This window comes from Hyperolius riggenbachi, chromosome 5 (genome assembly GCF_040937935.1).
Source record: "Hyperolius riggenbachi isolate aHypRig1 chromosome 5, aHypRig1.pri, whole genome shotgun sequence".
NCBI classification, from domain to species: domain Eukaryota; kingdom Metazoa; phylum Chordata; class Amphibia; order Anura; family Hyperoliidae; genus Hyperolius; species Hyperolius riggenbachi.
The window spans coordinates 81,588,891-81,608,771 of NC_090650.1; the positions used below are offsets into that span (position 1 = coordinate 81,588,891).

The following is a 19,881-nucleotide window of genomic DNA, read 5'->3' on the forward strand; positions in this document are numbered from 1 at the left end:
CCAAAACACATTGTACTACTTCTCCCGAGTATGGCGATACCACATGTGTGGCACTTTTTTGCACCCTAACTGCGCTAAAGGGCCCAAAGTCCAATGAGTACCTTTAGGATTTCACAGGTCATTTTGAGAAATTTCGTTTCAAGACTACTCCTCACGGTTTAGGGCCCCTAAAATGCCAGGGCAGTATAGGAACCCCACAAATGACCCCATTTTAGAAAGAAGACACCCCAAGGTATTCCGTTAGGAGTATGGTGAGTTCATAGAAGATTTTATTTTTTGTCAAAAGTTAGCGGAAATTGATTTTAATTGTGTTTTTTCACAAAGTGTCATTTTCCGCTAACTTGTGACAAAAAATAAAATCTTCTATGAACTCACCATACTACTAACGGAATACCTTGGGGTGTCTTCTTTCTAAAACGGGGTCATTTGTGGGGTTCCTATACTGCCCTGGCATTTTAGGGGCCCTAAACCGTGAGGAGTAGTCTTGAAACGAAATTTCTCAAAATGACCTGTGAAATCCTAAAGGTACTCATTGGACTTTGGGCCCTTTAGCGCAGTTAGGGTGCAAAAAAGTGCCACACATGTGGTATCGCCGTACTCAGGAGAAGTAGTATAATGTGTTTTGTGGTGTATTTTTACACATACCCATGCTGAGTGGGAGAAATATCTCTGTAAATGGACAATTGTGTGTAAAAAAAATTAACAAATTGTCATTTACAGAGATATTTCTCCCACCCAGCATGGGTATGTGTAAAAATACACCCCAAAACACATTATACTACTTCTCCTGAGTACGGCAATACCACATGTGTGGCACTTTTTTGCAGCCTAACTGCGCTAAGGGGTCCAAAGTCCAATGAGCACCTTTAGGCTTTACAGGGGTGCTTACAATTTAGCACCCCCCAAAATGTCAGGACAGTAAACACACCCCACAAATGATCCCATTTTGGAAAGTAGACCCTTCAAGGTATTCAGAGAGGGGCATGGTGAGTCCGTGGCAGATTTCATTTTTTTTTTGTCGCAAGTTAGAAGAAATGGAAACTTTTTTTTTTTTTTTAACAAAGTGTCATTTTCCGCTTACTTGTGACAAAAAATAATATCTTCTATGAACTCACTATGCCTCTCAGTGAATACTTTGGGATGTCTTCTTTCCAAAATGGGGTCATTTGGGGGGTATTTATACTATCCCGGAATTCTAGCCCCTCATGAAACATGACAGGGGGTCAGAAAAGTCAGAGATGCTTGAAAATGGGAAAATTCACTTTTGGCACCATAGTTTGTAAACGCTATAACTTTTACCCAAACCAATAAATATACACTGAATGGGTTTTTTTTTATCAAAAACATGTTTGTCCACATTTTTCGCGCTGCATGTATACAGAAATTTTACTTTATTTGAAAAATGTCAGCACAGAAAGTTAAAAAAATCATTTTTTTGCCAAAATTCATGTCTTTTTTGATGAATATAATAAAAAGTAAAAATCGCAGGAGCAATCAAATAGCATCAAAAGAAAGCTTTATTAGTGACAAGAAAAGGAGCCAAAATTCATTTAGGTGGTAGGTTGTATGAGCGAGCAATAAACCGTGAAAGCTGCAGTGGTCTGAATGGAAAAAAAGTGGCCGGTCCTTAAGGGGTAGAAAGCCCTAGGTCCTCAAGTGGTTAAAACCAGAAACATGCATGCAGCTAGTCTTGTCAGATCAGACTTATAAGTCTGAACCACTGAAACACCTGATCTGCTGCATGCTTGTTCAGGGGCTATGGCTAATAGTATTAGAGGCAGAGGATCAGCAGGGCTGCCAGGCAACTGGTATTGTCTAAAAGGAAATAAACATGACAGCCTCCATATACCTCTCTCTTCAGTTCCCCTTTAAGGAAAGACAGCACACCAAAAGTCAGATTCTATAAAAGTCTGGTTCCTCAGCAAACACGTCTTCCAAAATTCCATCGACAAAGAACTTCATGGGAGGACTGAACGCATGCTCTGTACTGGGCATACATATTTTAGATGTGGTATAAGTTTGAAATATGCGTGCCTTTAACCATTTACTTCCTTGTCACAGAGGCCCAATTTATATGAGATCAGATGTCAGTAGAAATATGATCTAATGTTTCTGTCCCTGCCACAGCCACCTGTCTTGTACTATTTGCTGCAGCGGTAAACTTACACTGCTTCTGCCCACCTCCTACACTCACAGCTTGACCTCCTCTTCTTGCTGCCCTGTCCCATTCTGAATCCAGTAAAAAGGGAACCCAACGCATCCTAGAAAGAAGAGAGCCACCATTCATGGCAAAAATAAAAGCCACAATAAGTGTCAGTGAGAGAAAATTTGGGAGGCCGGAAGCGCCTGATAAAATTGTGGTCGCTCGCGCCTCCAGGCACCTTAATTTCCACTCATTGCTGCTAATGGTAGCTTTGTGGCGGGTTAGAGGGATTTAAAAGATAGGTACGGGGTTGGTTATGGTTTAGGTACCGCTAGGAGGGTTGGGGTGGTGTTCAAGGGTTATGCACGGGGGGGGGGGGGGGGTTTAAGGCAAGGCACACACTTGACTTTCAGTTTTCTGCGCGCATTTTTCTGCATACTTTTTCTGCACACCGAGTGTGTTTCCATGCAGGAAAACGCGTGCGTTTTATCACAGCAGCTGATGTAGTTGATAGAGAAAACTGACAAAATGTGCAGAATCATGATGCAGAATGTCAGTTTTTTTTCTGCGCGCGAACAACACAGTAAGTGTGAACTAGCACATTGATTAACATGCGTTCTCAGTTTTTCTGTGCAGAAAATGCGTACGAAAACTGTCAAGTGTGTTCCCTGCCTAAGGGCCTGTTTCCACTACACGTAGATTCTGCATGCAGAAAACTGACTCCAATGAATGTCTATGGGCCTGTTTCCACTGAACGCGATTTTTCTGATGCAGATTTCCCATAGGCATTCATTGGAGTCAGTTTTCTGCATGCAGAATCTGCGTGTAGTGGAAACAGGCCCTTAGGGTTAGGCACCACAGGGGTTAAGGGTTAAGCATTGGTAGAGGTAGGGTTAAGTATTAGGCATGGTTAGAGGGAGTTCTGTGTGAGAGGAGGGTTTGGTTAGGTCATAGTATAGTGGTAAATATTACTGATATTCTACTATGGTAATTCAGTAGTACAATATCTGTTAGTTTATGGATATACTACTAGTGGTAATATTCCAGCACCCCTTTTTAGGCCACTTTATAATATGTATGCGCCCCGTTTTGATGTCCCAAAAAACAGCCATTCCTGATTAATGTCCATCGAGGGCCTGTTTTTATTTTATAGATTTTCTTTCGATTTTTTTTTTTATTGAATCTAACCTAATTTATAAAAAAAAAAGTATACTGATATTCTTCTATCCCCTGGTGTAACCTAATATAACCTAATTCTTACACTGACCCTCCCCTATCTACGCCTAACACCACTAGCGTCAAAAGGGGGGGGGGGGGTGTATTACATTGCAGAAGGAGTGAAAACCCGACAGAGGCATTTCCGCCGCTCGGGTTAGTAAACTTAAGCAAACTGCCAAAACTGCTGTACTGAGCTGAGAAGCAAAAAGAGCTGATAAGTGATTACTAGATAGATTTTAATATATAAATACAGCAGCTGTGCAATAAAATGCCAATTAGGCCAAATTTGCAAAGCCAGATTTGTCAGGTGCTACTTGGTGTTTGATGCACACATTACATTCTTTGTATAGCAATAAAATGCAATGGCAGCTTTCAGAGCAGATAAACTGTACTTTGGGAATTTGTCATTTGTAAACAGACAATATTACTTAAAAGCAAATAAAAGCAAATATGATAACTGTATGGGTTATAAAACGTAGGAAAACACATTGTATTGAATGTTGTGTCAGAGTTTTATCCCACTGTAAAAAGCAGCTTTTGGTGCTCTGTATTATGTAATTGGAATATGTATGTTGCAAGTGGGGCCCAGTGTTTGTTATGGAAAAATACAAAAATACAGACTCCACGCAGATAGTGTCCTAGTCAGTTATAAAACCTGGAGCTCCACAACTTACTTGAAACAGGAACAGAAACTCTTTAACTCTGTTGAAACAGGAGACATCAAAATGTACACATATAGTTTCACTCAGCACTGACTGTATAATTTTCTATATTATACTGTAACTGCCGAAACAATAATCCCTTTCATGTGACTTCTTTAGCTCTACCAGCCTCTACTGAAGCGCTATGCTGAATGCGAGAAGATGGTGATGAAGGAAACCAGAGACATATGAAGATTTCAGAACTGGATAAAAATAGACCTCTAAGTGTTGTGTTAAAAATATTCAATAAAATGGAACTGAGAAGACAAATTCAACGTGCTAAATGTTAATTGGGAAAAGACAAAAGTCAATGTTCATTTTTAATGTATTTATAAAAATGAGCTGTCCCAGAATGCACAGACTAGTAGACAGATGACAACGCTTGCAGTCATATACAGAAGGCCAGACACCAGTATACAATGAAGAAATACTCGTAATTAAAGGGACCCGAGCACATGAAAAATATAAAATGAACCTCCCCTTAAGAGTGTGCTGTAGGGGGGGGGGATTGGGGTGATAGAGATTAAGCTATAGATCCTCTAGCACACCCCCCCCCCCCATCTAGTTACATCCATCAATGTGACTACGTCTCCCTGCATGCATTGCGGCAGTCGAAGGAGCATAACACCACTGCAGGAGCTTCAAGCTACTTCCTGGGTAAGAAGCAAATTCTATATGGACGGAAGGCTAGAGGAGCAGCTCCATGTAGGTAAGTAAAGCCAATCACCCAACCCCTGCTCACCCCATGGCACACTCTATCATGAACCTCCCTTATGCAGAGGTTCATCCATGTACTGGTGATTGGGTCCCTTTAACCCCAGACTAAATGAGAACAGCTGGGGGGTTACAAGTCCATCCAGCCCTAGACACCACTTGCAGGTGACATTAAGGAGTACCTAATGTAAAAGTGCCAGAACATGTCTTGAAAGGATCTGTCTTAATGAGGATGGGTGGGGGGCGGGTTGTGGGGTTAAATAAATAAATACTTATCTGTTTTGGCATCATCCCTCCAGGCAGGTGATCCCTCAACCCCCTCAGAGAACGGTCTGCCACTGTGTAATTGGTGGCTGGAGGCGGGCTGCGGCAATGCAGGTAGAGGTTTTTACAAGCGGTCTTCAAACACATGGCCACAGCAGCAGTGCTGAGTAGGGAGTAGGCATACTTCTATGTTCCACCACTGAGGTCCGATCTTTAAGTGCTACACAGTACTTCCTGTTTATCCTGTTTACGGGTATCAGCTACTTATTCGGATGACGTTTAATCCTTGGTTACAGTTCCTGTTTTTAAATACATTTTTTTTCTTTAAAGTTAACATGAGATAAAAATAAACTATTGAGATAAACAATTGGAGCTGTCCTTCTACTCCTAAAAATGACTCTTTGATATCCCAAGGTTTTATTTTATGTATAAACATTTATAAAGGAGATTTAATGATTAATTCATTAATAGTCTATGCTTAATTGCAGTGTCTCAAGAGTCCCAGAGTGAAAATACATGAACTATTGGCCTTTTTATATTTCCTCTCACAGTACAAAGCCCAGGTAACTGCTTAGGAAAGTGTTTTATAGCTGTAACTAGTCTACCTTAACCCTGTAAGTAGTGAAATTACTGCTGCCAGTCAGTGCGCGCGCGTGCCCTCCACGCGCGCTCCCGGCCACCCGCCCTGCTCCCTGGCTCGACCTCCAGTCCTAACGGCTGTCTGTACTGCACACATGCGCAGTACAATAAAGCCACGGACGGACAGACAGGGAAAGTGGATGACACAGGGACAGTTAGATTTTATTGTATAGGATTTGTTATTAGTGAGCCGACTGAGTCCTGACTGGAGAAAAACTGTCAGTTCCATTACAAATTATAAGCTCTTTCAGGCAGGGAAAAAAGAAAAGGAGCACAGCATAAGTGTCTGTAGGCTTGCCACCATACACATGTCTATGTCATCATGTCATATGTCATCTCTGGTACACTTTAATAACAGTAAAAGCCAGTCTCTGTGGTTCTCTGGGATCTCTGTTTGGTGTATTTATAGATCTTAATAGCTTCTCAGTTCCAAATGATTTCAAGCCAGAGGTGTCGCTAGGACCTTTGATCCAGGGCACCGGCCTGGAACCTGTTGCCATGGTGCCCCGGATCCATTCAGTGGCAGGAGGGGGCACTGGGTGGAGCGGTGGGGGGGGGGGGCGGGCAGTTACAAACTCACCTCCGATCGCCACAGACACAGCCTCCAGCTCCTTCTGACTTCCTCCTCGGGTGTACGTCGCCTTGGCTACAGCGCCCCCTGTGATGACGCACACGGGGCACTGTAACCAAGGCGACAGACGCCGGAGGAGGAAGTCAGAAGTAGCTGGAGGCTGTGTCTGCGGCGATCGGAGGTGAGCTTGTAACCGTCCAGCTCCCCGCCTCCTTACTCCTGCCTCCCTGGGGGAAGCTACCTATCTAACCTAAACTGGGAGAACCTACCTATCTAACCTATACTGTTGGAAGCTACCTATGTAATCTATACTGGGGAAGCTGCCTATCTAACCTATACTGGGGCAAGCTGCCTATCTAATCTATACTGGGGAAAGGTGCCTATCTAATCTATACTGGGAGAAGCTGCCTATCTAATCTATAGTGAAAGAAGCTACCTATCTAATCTATACTGGGGGAAGCTATCTATCTAACCTGTATTGGGGGAACCTACCTATCTAACCTACGCTGGGGACAGCTACCTATCTAACCTATGCTGGGGGCAGCTACCTATCTAATCTACATTGGGGGAAGCTACTTATCTAACCTAAACTGGGGGAAGCTACCTATCTATCCTACACTGAGTCAGCTACCTATCTAACCTACGCTGGGGGAAGTTACCTATCTAACCTACGCTGGGGGAAGTTACCTATCTAACCTACGCTGGGGGAAGCTACCTATCTAACCTATACCAGCCAGCCGAAGACAAGACAAAAGCCAGGTGAGGGGCTTATATATGTGAAATGCTGCCTATTGAATATGTTTAAGTTATGCCACTGCTATGTTCATGCACATTTGGCCCCACCTTTGACCACGTCCACTTTGCACGGCATAACCACGCCCATTTTTTGCTGCAGCACGCTCTTGGTGCCCAGGGGTGCCCCGGATCTCACAGGAACCTAAAAAATGCCCCTGTTTCAAGCAATATTCAGGAAGATTTTAGTTCTATAAACAATTATATATATTTTTTTTTTTTTTTTAGCAAAAATGAACTTAACACATTTTTACCTCAGTGAGGATTCTATTTAAAACACAAGCACAAACTAACACAGATCTTTTTTGTTCAGTTCTTCTGTACCCTTGGGTGCCCTGTGCCCCCTTAGCAGAACATATAAATCACACATGACAGCTGCAGCAAGCAGACAGCACCCGAGACTCAACTGATAACATGATGCTGCTAAACGAAGACTAGACAAAAACAACAAAAAACAGATATCATATATGAAACTGCCAATTTTAAAATGACATTAAGCCAGGAAAAAAAAATCCAGAATATTTTCCCAGTTACAAGCTGCTTGGGGACATGGAGGAGCTAATAGCATCTGATTTCCAATAAGTTTGTGCTAGCCGTAGGGTGCAGATTCCTTATGATGTTATCGCCATAGCAATCAATCAGACAAAAGGCCAGGTCATAGAGAATGGCAGAGCACAGGGGCTTGGCTTTATGAGAGCTTTATCCTGCTAATAACAGGCGGCAAAAAAGCCTACAGAAAAAGTAAAGAACTAGGTAAAGTGTATTGATCCCGCAGAAAACTGCTTTTTTTTTTTTTTTTTTTTTACAGAATTGTTTGTTCCTGAGCTCCGAGGGATTTTTAGGACATTTTATTTTCCTAAAAGTGAAAGTTAAGTTTAGTTAAATTAAATAAAATAAAGAAATAAAAAAGGTATTATGCTGAATTATAAACTTCAGTTTATTGTTCTCAGCCAAATCCCTTTCCGCTAATCTTATATTTGATATACTGTATGTTGTTGTATACACACTTTTAGGGCATTCTTTGTTTGGCCTACATAAAGCTTTGGGCAAATGCACCTTTTATTTTACAGTTAATATACTGATTAATATTATATTATTTTGTACCTGTAGAGTCCATGATCTTATATTGCGGTTTCATATCGGGTCACACATTGCAGTCTCCACAAGAGCAGCTGCCATGAAGAACTCCAGTGTTGCATTTACTTCCTATTCTCCTCAAGTGACTAGGGCACAGTTTGTCTTTAAGATTGGCACATCTTTTTGCTTCGATAGACGCATAAGGTTTTATAAATTTGGCAATGGTAGGATCTGAACGTAAAATGGGCCAACCTTTTTGTAAAAGATTTTGTATTTTAGGTCAAGAGGTGTTATAAGGGGTAGTGAGTCTTACCGAGGTGTTTGTTTTGGAGGGTTTCTTGTTCAGTAGGTCGCTTCTGTTTTGGGATTTTGCAGCTCTAAAGGCCTTTGCAATCACATGTTTAGGGTATCCCCATGCTCTGAAACGTTCTGTTAGGTAGGTCTTTGGCCTGTTGTAAAAAGTAGAGTTGGGCCGAACGGTTCGCCTGCGAACGGTTCCATGCGAACTTCAGTGGTTCGCGTTCGCGTCCCGCAGGCGAACCTTTGCGGAAGTTCGGTTCGCCCCATAATGCACATGGAGGGTCAACTTTGACCCTCTACATCACAGTCAGCAGGCCCAGTGTAGCCAATTAGGCTACACTAGCCCCTGGAGCCCCACCCCCCCTTATATAAGGCAGGCAGCGGCGGCCATTACGGTCACTCGTGTGCTGCCTGCGTTAGTGAGAGTAGGGCGAGCTGCTGCAGACTGTCTCTCAGGGAAAGATTAGTTAGGCTTAACTTGTTCCTGTCTGGCTGCATACCTGTTCTGTGAACCCACCACTGCATACCTGTGCTGTGAACCCACCACTGCATACCTGTGCTGTGAACCCACCACTGCATACCTGTGCTGTGACCCCACCACTGCATACCTGTGCTGTGAACCCACCACTGCATACCTGTTCAGTGAACCCACCACTGCATACCTGTGCTGTGAACCCACCACTGCATACCTGTTCAGTGAACCTGCCACTGCATACCTGTTCTGTTCAGTGGACCCGCCACTGTATACCTGTTCATTGAACCCACCACTGCATACCTGTGCTGTGAACCCACCACTGCATACCTGTTCTGTGAACCCACCACTGCATACCTGTGCTGTGAACCCACCACTGCATACCTGTTCAGTGAACCTGCCACTGCATACCTGTTCTGTTCAGTGGACCCGCCACTGTATACCTGTTCATTGAACCCACCACTGCATACCTGTGCTGTGAACCCACCACTGCATACCTGTTCTGTGAACCCACCACTGCATACCTGTTGTGTTCAGTGAACCTGCCACTGCATACCTGTTCTGTGAACCCGCCACTGTATACCTGTTCTGTTTAGTGAACCCGCCACTGTATACCTGTTCTGTTTAGTGAACCCGCCACTGCATACCTGTTCTGTTCAGTGGACCCGCCACTGTATACCTGTTCAGTAAACCCGCCACTGCATACCTGTTCTGTTCAGTGGACCCGCCACTGTATACCTGTTCAGTGAACCCGCCACTGCATACCTGTTGTGTTCAGTGAACCTGCCACTGCATACCTGTTCTGTGAACCCGCCACTGTATACCTGTTCTGTTTAGTGAACCCGCCACTGCGTACCTGTTCTGTTCAGTGGACCCGCCACTGTATACCTGTTCAGTGAACCCGCCACTGCATACCTGTTCTGTTCAGTGGACCCGCCACTGTATACCTGTTCAGTGAACCCGCCACTGCATACCTGTTGTGTTCAGTGAACCTGCCACTGCATACCTGTTCTGTGAACCCGCCACTGTATACCTGTTCTGTTTAGTGAACCCGCCACTGCATACCTGTTCTGTTCAGTGGACCCGCCACTGTATACCTGTTCAGTGAACCCGCCACTGCATACCTGTTCTGTTCAGTGGACCCGCCACTGTATACCTGTTCAGTGAACCCGCCACTGCATACCTGTTGTGTTCAGTGAACCTGCCACTGCATACCTGTTCTGTGAACCCGCCACTGTATACCTGTTCTGTTTAGTGAACCCGCCACTGTATACCTGTTCTGTTTAGTGAACCCGCCACTGCATACCTGTTCTGTTCAGTGGACCCGCCACTGTATACCTGTTCAGTGAACCCGCCACTGCATACCTGTTCTGTTCAGTGGACCCGCCACTGTATACCTGTTCAGTGAACCCGCCACTGCATACCTGTTGTGTTCAGTGAACCTGCCACTGCATACCTGTTCTGTGAACCCACCACTGTATACCTGTTCTGTTTAGTGAACCCGCCACTGTATACCTGTTCTGTTTAGTGAACCCGCTGTAAAGCCACCAAAACCTGCACTCTCGCCATGGTGCGCACCAGTCCAGCACGGCCGTCACTACACAAACAGCTGTTTGCGGTGCGTTACACGGTGAGTTTGGTGTGTCAGTGTGAAGCAGTACCTTAATTACACTACCTGATTGATGTATACACATGCAAGATGTTTGAAAGCACTTTAGGCCTGTCATTTAGCATTCAATGTGATTTCTGCCCTTAAAACGCTGCTTTGCGTCAAATCCAGATTTTTCCCCGGGACTTTTGGCATGTATCCCACTCCGCCATGCCCCCCTCCAGGTGTTAGACCCCTTGAAACATTTTTTCCATCACTTTTGTGGCCAGCATAATTATTTTTTTTTTCAAAGTTCGCATCCCCATTGAAGTCTATTGCGGTTCGCGAACTTTAACGCGAACCGAACCTTCCGCGGAAGTTCGCGAACCAGGTTCACGAACCTAAAATCGGAGGTTCGGCCCAACTCTAGTAAAAAGTCAGTCATTAGTACAAATTCTTCACTAGTGGTAAAACTGGCCCTTTGGTATGTTATCTCTAAGCGACTTATTATGAGCAACTGTTAAAGTGTAGGTAGCTATTCACCGCTGTTGGTTTCTGTTTTGGTTCAATCCGAATCTTTATATCTAGGAATTCAATCTCTGCTTGTGAAGTCTGTTTAGTCAAGAAAATATTCATATTATTGCAATTGAGTGCTTCAATGAACGTGTGACACAAAGGTTCAGGTCCCTGCCAAATGATCAAGATATCATCTATGAAGTGATACCACCACAAAATGTAGGGGTGGTATGCTTCATAGTGCCCACGGAAAACAATTTCATGTTTCCAAAAGCCTAAGAAAAGATTGACCATGAATGGTGCACATTTGGCAATCATAGCCACACCACATATCTGTTTATAATACTTGCTGTTAAAGTGGATCCGAGGTGAACTTTTACTCATTGCACAATTGAGTTCCTTTCCTATTGTTTATAGGGCATTCCTCAAGCCAAATACTTTTTGTTTTTGTTTTAATACTCTAATTCCCTATAAACTAAATAAACCACGCCCACAGGTTTTCAGAGAGCCTTGGCAGTAGCAAGGGCTCATGGGAGCTCAGTCTGGGCAGGAGGAGGAGGAGGTGTTACTAGCCATTGATTTCAGAGGCAGAAGGGAGGAGGGGGGATTAGATTTTTTTTACAGGCTGAGTGCTCAAGATACAGATAAGCCTGCCTCTGTGTAATGTTTACAAACATGGCTTCTGTCATTGTATCACAGGAAGAAATAATCATTTTCTATTAAAGCTGTTTGCAGCTAGATTTGCTGTGTAAACTATCTAAACTTTAGATAAGATATATAGACAAGTTACTTGTTATAGTTAGTTTTTCATCTCGAATCCGCTTTAAATATAAAATAGTTGTAATTGAGGACAAATTCTAATAGTTTCTGTAGGAACACATGCAAGTCTTTGACTTTCTTCCATATCTAGAAAGTATCTGGCAGTATGTAGAGCCCATTCATAAGAAATATTCATGTACAAAGATTCCACATTACAGGTGATAAAAGTAGTACCTGGGGGAACAAAGATTTCTTCAATTTGGTTGATTAGATGTAAACTCAGGTAAGAGTCCAGTGCTGTCACATGATTCTGTAAAAGAAAGTATATAAATGCATATGAGTGCGAGGTTAGACTAATAATGCCTGAGACTATTGGTCTCCCTGAGGGATTTTGTAGAGTCTTATGCACCTTAGATAGCATGCAAGAAGTCGGTACCACTGTAGTTTTAATGAACGAGTAATCATATTCCTTGGGGGTGATTATTCTATGATGTTTAGCCTCACTTATTAGATTTTGAAGTCGAACCTGATAGTACTCAGTTAGATCACCTGCTAGTAGAGCATAGATTTTCTTATTAGTAAGCTGTCGGTATGCCTCAGCTAGATACATCTCATGAGGCCAAAGGAGTATATTTCCACCCTCTTCATCTTCCTTTATAATAAGGCTATCGTTGTTTCTCAAGAAAGCTACTGTCAGTCTTTGGTCTCTGGATAGATTTTTCATAATCTGACCACTAGGTGCCAAGTTGGTGATAATTTTCCACATCATATCAAAAAATACCTTAATAGCAGGGCACTGCTGAAAGCATGGCAGGCATTTTGACGGATTCCTAAAAGTCCTAGACCTCAAACTCACCAGCCCACCATCTAGTTCATTTTCAGGTAATAAGTCCAACTGATCGTTGAATATATCTCAATCCGTTTCATCCAGACCACTCAAGTTAGGTGAATCATCAAAATAACATTTGAAGGCTAATTTCCTGCAAAACAGATATTTATCTTTAAGCAGCTCAAATGTATCCAAGTTCTGTGTAAGTGCAAAGGAAAGGTCTTTTTCTAGTACAATTATTTCAGTTTATGTAGGTCTGTAGTCTGACTAATTTATAGCACTTAATCTTTGTAATGATTGAATTCCCCGTTTGTTTGACTCGGAGGGGTTGATTATTATTATTTGGGAATGTGGATTCTGTTTGTTATGTTTATGGCGCCTTCGTCTAATTCTCCTTTGGTGTTGCTTATTTCTGATAAAAAATCACTCTGGGTATCAGTCTCCCTAGAATTCTGTTGTCGCTTTGGTTATTTACAGGAGTTTTAGGTTTAGGATGGTGGGGTTGTTGGGGTCCTGATATGGGTTTACATCTATAACTCCTCCTATTGCCTTTGTGACGCCACCAATAGGTCACACCAGCATCATATTCTGCTCTCTCTATCTATTTTTTTTTCTATTTTTCCTTCCATAATAGTTTTTTCTAATGTATCCATATCCTTTTTAAATTGTGTCAAGAAAGGGGTAACAATACTTTCTTTATCAAGCAACTGTATTTTTTGCTCCAAAATTCCAATCTCTCTTTTTTTTAATCAAACAAAAGTTTATTGTCAAAGACAATAACATAATTAATAAAAACAAAGTCAATCAAAAAGGCACAACAAGATGTATATAGAAGCACACACAGCATGTTCAATAATATTCAAAATATTAAATATTTCATAACAAGCATACAGTGAATGCCGATCAGGTAGAGCTATAGAAACTGAACCATCTGACTAAGAAAAGGTGAAACATAAGAGGAAATAAACAAATAATACAAAAAAGTACATTCAGCTTTCATATGTAATTATCGACATGGCCTAGGAAACACAAATACAGGGAAAGCCTTAATACAACATCTATTTCTACTAACCACAAAAATATACTTCCGAGAGATGTTCCCGCCCAAAGAGCCTAACCCTTATTAAATCAAGATCAGCCACTTCTGGGGAATCAAGCCACTTACTCCAGATTTTTTTCAAACCTACATGCATAGGCGACATGCCTATGCATATGCACTAATTTCTCCAATTCAATGTGGTCATTGAGTTGTAACCGATTGAGCATAAGTAGAAGGATCCTCATCAATCCAATGTTTTAGAATTAGTACATCTAGCTTTAAAGAGGCGCCTATGAATGCAAGAAGGGATGTCTCAAAACTACATTCTCTGACTTTGACTTTGCTATTAAAGCGGAATATAACCCAGCATTTCTTCTTTGCTCTAAAAAAATTATTTACAGCATATTATATACAACCAGTATTTTTTTTTACTACGCAATATAGGTGACTAAGCATAAGAATGCATTCTTCTGTGAACTAAGACCCCGGCTTTTAACTTAGCTGTAGGGATAACAGTGGTGCCTGGATGAGTGAATCTGTGAATGCATTCGTTTGAACATTTGCATGTGAGAGTGCGAAGGGTTAACAGATTTTTGTTATTTTTTTAATTAGACCTGCATTCAAAGGGTTACACACAGGGCTGGAAAGTTCAGTGCAGAGAAATGTGGACGCATTTCGAAGTGTAGATTATATTATGTTGTGTTTACTTAATTGTATCAAGTGAGGAATGTGGCACATTCTCTGACTGTGCAGAAGCTGCTGGACCCAGACAGAGACTCAAAGCATTTCTGAATTCAATACATAATGAATAAAACAAGTTATTAATAAAATGCAAAGTCAGCTCACAAAGCAAAAAACAGTAGTTTTGGGAATGTATCATTTCTAAATGAATAATAATATGCACAAATGCAAATATGATAACCATATGGCATATAAAAAGTAGGAAAACATGTTTTTATTGAATATTGTCAGGTTTTTATACCGTTTTAATGCATTATCATGCTGGATCATAATATCAATAAGAATGACTGAGCATTTGCCCAAACCCACCTCCCATATCTTTTTGAAATCTCCAATTGCTTCCCAAGTGAAAAAAACTTGGCCAAAAGCCCCGTACACACGCTCAACAGCAGTCTTTTATGCAGCACAATTATCAAACAACTTTTTTTGTGAAACAAGTTGAAACAGCCCAAAAAAAGTTGTTTGCTATAGTTCACACAACTGATAAGACTGATAAGACGTCAATCACACAGATTGACGTCTTATCAGTTGTTTGAACAATAGCAAACAACCTTTTTTTTGGTTGTTTCAACTTGTTTCGCAACAAAAGTTGTTTGTTAATTGTGTTGCATAAAAGACCGTGGATGAGTGTGTGCATGGGGCTTAAACAACTGATAAGCCACAGCTCAAGTCAAAAGCTGCATCTTATCAGTTGTTTGGACAATAGCACACAACATTTTTGGTTTGTTTCAACGACAAAAGTTGCTTGATAATTGTGCATTTAAAAGACTTTTGTTGAGTGTGTGCATGAGCCTTAAAGCGGACCCAAACCAAACATTTTTTTAATTCAAAATATTTAGTTGCACCACTCTGACACATACAAAGATAAATAAACACTCCTTAAAGCCTATTAGCATTTCAGTACATGCTTTTCACCCTTCTCTTTTCATAACTAGGGTTATACAGGTGGCAGCCATTACTTCTGAGCTTAGTAGGAGGTTTTAGATCATGGGTGTGTTTGTCATCAGCTACCCTCCCTCACAGGGGCATTGTCTATATGAAATCTCATACAAGCTGAGATCACCTCCTCTGTGACATCATCAGTAGCAGCCCGTGTTTTGTTTTTTATCTCCTCCACCAATCTGCCGGATTCTGTCCCGGCAATATGAAGGGGGGGTTCCTCCAATAAATGTAAAATATTTTATATTTGTCATCATGCAGCTGAAAAAAGGCTGCCATTTGTTATTATAGGTTAGAAAATAGATTTTATTTCTAAAATCTTGTATTTTTAATGTGGGTCCACTTTAAGTCCTCATGGGTATATTTAATATTTCTTATATTGTTCAAGGCAGTGCACATTCCACCACAAATTAATGTGGTTTCTACATGCATGCTCATAATCCCTAAAGAGCTGTTTAGTTTCATCAGACATGTGAGTTTCAGATCGTGTAGTAGTAAATACATTTTTTAATTTGTCACTCCAACTGGCCTCCATAGATTCCAAAAGACCCTTCATAATGGAGGAGGTGACTGTTTAATTAATGTTATAGACTATAGTTAGTTTAACTTACATACTTCACACAGGGGGCTATTAATGTACTTTAACTTGAGAAATAGTCATTTATAGACCATGTTGTAATAAATATAGCATGTATAAGGAATACACATACAGTAAACAGGAAAAATCACTAAACTATAACAAGATGGAAGAAAAAAATGTGGAATTTAAATATGAGAGCAAATCAGCATTAAGTGGGATCTTGAATTTAAGAGAATAGCATATTTGAGCCCGATAATCTTGGCATAGTTTAGCAATGGATTTCACATTTTTTTTTTAAATTGATTCATGCCCCCTTTGCAGAAAGCATAGATTTTTTTCATAAATCATCATATGGTGATTTTTTTTGAAAAAACTCTTTAACAGATATATGTGGAGGCATCCACTTTTTGGCAAGACATTTTAGCTACTTTAACTTTAGAAATGTATAATCTGGTAAAGCAATATTCAGGGGTTTTTGGGTGCTCAGGACCGTCTTTGGGGGGCTGGAGGTGTCGCAGCATGAGGGGAGAACTTGGTGGCACGTCGGTGGGGAGGGGGGATGGTCCCCCCCTCCCTCACCTCGGACTCTCCCCTCTGTGCTCCCCTCCAGCATTGAATATAGTGTATGCAGGCAGCGGGGCAGCGGCAGATACATACCTTCCGTGCATGGAGCAAATACAGGGCAAACGTGGAAGAAAACCTCTTGGAGACTGCAAAAGACTTGAGACTGGGGCGTAGGTTCACCTTCCAGCAGGACAATGACCCTAAACATAAAGCCAGGGCAACAATGGAATGGTTTAAAACAAAACATATATATGTGTTAGAATGGCCCAGTCAAAGTCCAGATCTAAATCCAATCGAGTATCTGTGGGAAGATCTGAAAACTGCTGTTCACAAACGCTGTCCATCTAATCTGACTGAGCTGGAGCTGTTTTGCAGAGAAGAATGGGCAAGGATTTCAGTCTCTAGATGTGCAAAGCTGGTAGAGACATGCCCTAAAAGACTGGCAGCTGTAATTGCAGCAAAAGGTGGTTCTACAAAGTATTGACTCAAGGGGCCCAAATAATTACGCACACCCCACTTTGCAGTTATTTATTTGTAAAAAATGTTTGGAATGCTGTATGATTTTCGATCCACTTCTCACATGTACACCACTTTGTATTGGTCTTTCACGTGGAATTCCAATAAAATTGATTCATGTTTGTGGCAGTAATGTGACAAAATGTGGAAAACTTCAAGGGGGCCGATTACTTTTGCAACCCACTGTATGTGTGTGTGTGTTGTGTGTGTTATATATATATATATATATATGCGTGTGTGTGTGTGTTATATGTTTGTGTGTGTGTGTGTGTTATATATGTTTGTGTGTGCGTTATATATGTGTGTGTGTTATATGTTTGTGTGTGTGTCATATATGTTTGTGTGTGTGTGTGTTATATACTTGTGTGTGTTGTGTGTGTGTGTTATATATGTGTGTGTGTTATATATGTGTGTGTGTGTTATATATGTGTGTGTGTGTTATATATGTGTGTGCGTGTATATGTGTGTGTGTGTGTGTTATATATGTGTACGTGCTGTGTGTGTGTGATATATGTGTTATATATATGTGTGTGTGTGTGTGTGTGTCTGTGTGTGTGTGTGTGTGTGTGTGTGTGTGTGTGTGTGTGTGTGTGTGTGTGTGTGTGTGTTTTATATATATATATATATATATATATGTTTGTGTGTTATATGTTTGTGTGTGTTATATATGTTTGTGTGTGTGTTATATACTTGTGTGTGTTGTGTGTGTGTTATATATGTGTGTGCGTGGATATGTGTGTGTGTTATATATGTGTACGTGTTGTGTGATATATGTGTTATATATGTGTTAAATATGTGTGTGTGTGTATGTGTGTGTGTGTGTGTGTGTCAGGGCGTTACACAGATCACTGGACTTATGTAGGGAAGTACAGTCATCCTTTAGGATGGTTATAGTTTGAAATACCTGAGGGCCCTTTTCCACTAGCAGTCGCTAGCGTTCACGCTGAACGCTAGTGATTGCTGAATCGCAAAGCTAAAAAATTACCGGCGATTTCCCGACGTTTGCGGCCGCAATTTTGCTATGCTATGCACTGCATAACAAAATCGCGGCAAATATCGCTCCGCGCCGCGATCACGTTTCAGGCAAAAACGAATCGCGGTAGTGGAAATACCCTACTGCGATTCCTATGTTATTTAGCAACCCTAAAATCGCTAGCGGTTTGCGATTTTGCGATTCCGCTAGTGGAAAAGGGCCCTGAGTGAAAATTAATTATAAGGTATCTGAAATGAGTGAGACAAGTATGTTATGAATGCATCATTTTTATTTTTAATACATAATAATAGCGATTGTGTGTTTTCCTCCTCCTGTTGTTTTCGGCTTCTTCATTATTTGTATTGCCAGACATCTGTTTGGCGCGTCTTCACATTATTATCGCAAAACTATTCTTGTGAATTCCACTGTTCTGCTCAGCCTCATCCAATTTACAGTTCTATTTTTCTAGAAATCTGAATGAGTGACATTTAATAAAGTTGTTCTGTCTTTAAATGGTGGCTACTCGCCTTTAACGCCAGATTACTTATTGATTGCGGCAGGGAAAGTCTGCTTGTACTATCATCTTTGTGAACTTTCATACATTCTTTAACATTTTGTCTCGTTGCTAAAAAGTGACGGAGTCTCTCGGGATTGTTCTAAATTATCAGTGTCTGCTACCTGCCTCTGACATCTCATGTTGGGTATATCTTTGTTCTATTTCCAGAGCTGTGTTTTCAAAAAAGAGACCAGTAATAATTCAGAGGAAGGCACTAATTATAAAACGCGAAGAGGGCTTTGGGTGAAGTATTCAGTTATGCTGTCATGACAACTTACAGAAAAAATTTAAACATCTTCTTTCAAAGTACACTCGAAATCAAAATCGACTTGACATCTTGAAATTCCCTTTGAAATCCTGAAATTAATTCGGATTTGTCAAGACAGATAAGTGGAATTAGAGGGAAGAGAAGACGTTTGCCGTGGAACTGAACTGAGCTTGGCTGAGATCTGGGCTGTGATATAGGATAGAACATCTTTATAGTAACAAAGCAAGTTACTACCAAGAAAGATTAAGCACAGTTTACAACTGGCATTTTGCTTTATTGAAGATATGTTTCTATTATTTTACCACACTATTAATATTGTACCCTAAAATAATTTTATGTTTTAGATAAGTCCACGCACATGCACAGTTTCAATGAAACCATGTGCAGCTGCAGAAGGGGGACACAGTGAGTAGAAGGGGAGGGTAGCAGAAGGGAGACACAGTGAGTAGGAGGAGAGGGTAGCAAAAGGGGGACACAGTGAGTAGGAGGAGAGGGTACAAGAAGGGAGACACAGTAAGTAGGAGAAGAGAGTAGCAGAAGGGGACACAGTGAGTAGGAGGAGAGGGTAGCAGAAGGGAGACACAGTGAGTAGGACTAGAGGGTAGCAGAAGGGGGACACAGTGAGTAGGAGGAGAGGGTAGCAAAAGGGGGACACAGTGAGTAGGAGGAGAGGGTACAAGAAGGGAGACACAGTGAGTAGGAGAAGAGAGTAGCAGAAGGGGACACAGTGAGTAGGAGGAGAGGGTAGCAGAAGGGAGACACAGTGAGTAGGAGTAGAGGGTAGCAGAAGGGGGACACAGTGAGTAGGAGGAGAGGGTAGAAGGGGGACACAGTGAGTAGGAGGAGAGGGTAGAAGGGGGGCACAGTGAGTAGGAGTAGAGGGTAGCAGAAGGGGGACACAGTGAGTAGGAGGAGAGGGTAGAAGGGGGACACAGTGAGTAGGAGGAGAGGGTAACAGAAAGGAGACACAGTGAGTAGGAGGAGAGGGTAACAGAAAGGAGACACAGTGAGTAGGAGGAAAGGGTGGCAGAAGGGGGACACAGTGAGTAGGAGGAGAGGATAGCAGAAGGGAGACACAGTAAGTAGGAGGAGAGGGTAGCAGAAGGGGGAGACAGTGAGAAG

At 41.6% G+C, this 19,881-nt stretch overlaps 1 protein-coding gene across 2 annotated transcripts in view; it reads left to right on the plus strand.

The window, feature by feature from the left end:
• The window catches only part of XYLB (xylulokinase), a 351,409-nt gene extending 347,077 nt beyond the window's left edge, over window positions 1–4,332 (plus strand). For both annotated transcript variants that reach the window (XM_068235920.1, XM_068235921.1), the window contains one exon: window positions 4,183–4,332. In XM_068235920.1, the coding sequence (XP_068092021.1) occupies window positions 4,183–4,254 (72 nt within the window). In that variant the 3' untranslated portion in view covers window positions 4,255–4,332. The remainder of the gene's footprint in view (window positions 1–4,182) is intronic.
• Window positions 4,333–19,881: the final 15,549 nt, after the last annotated feature.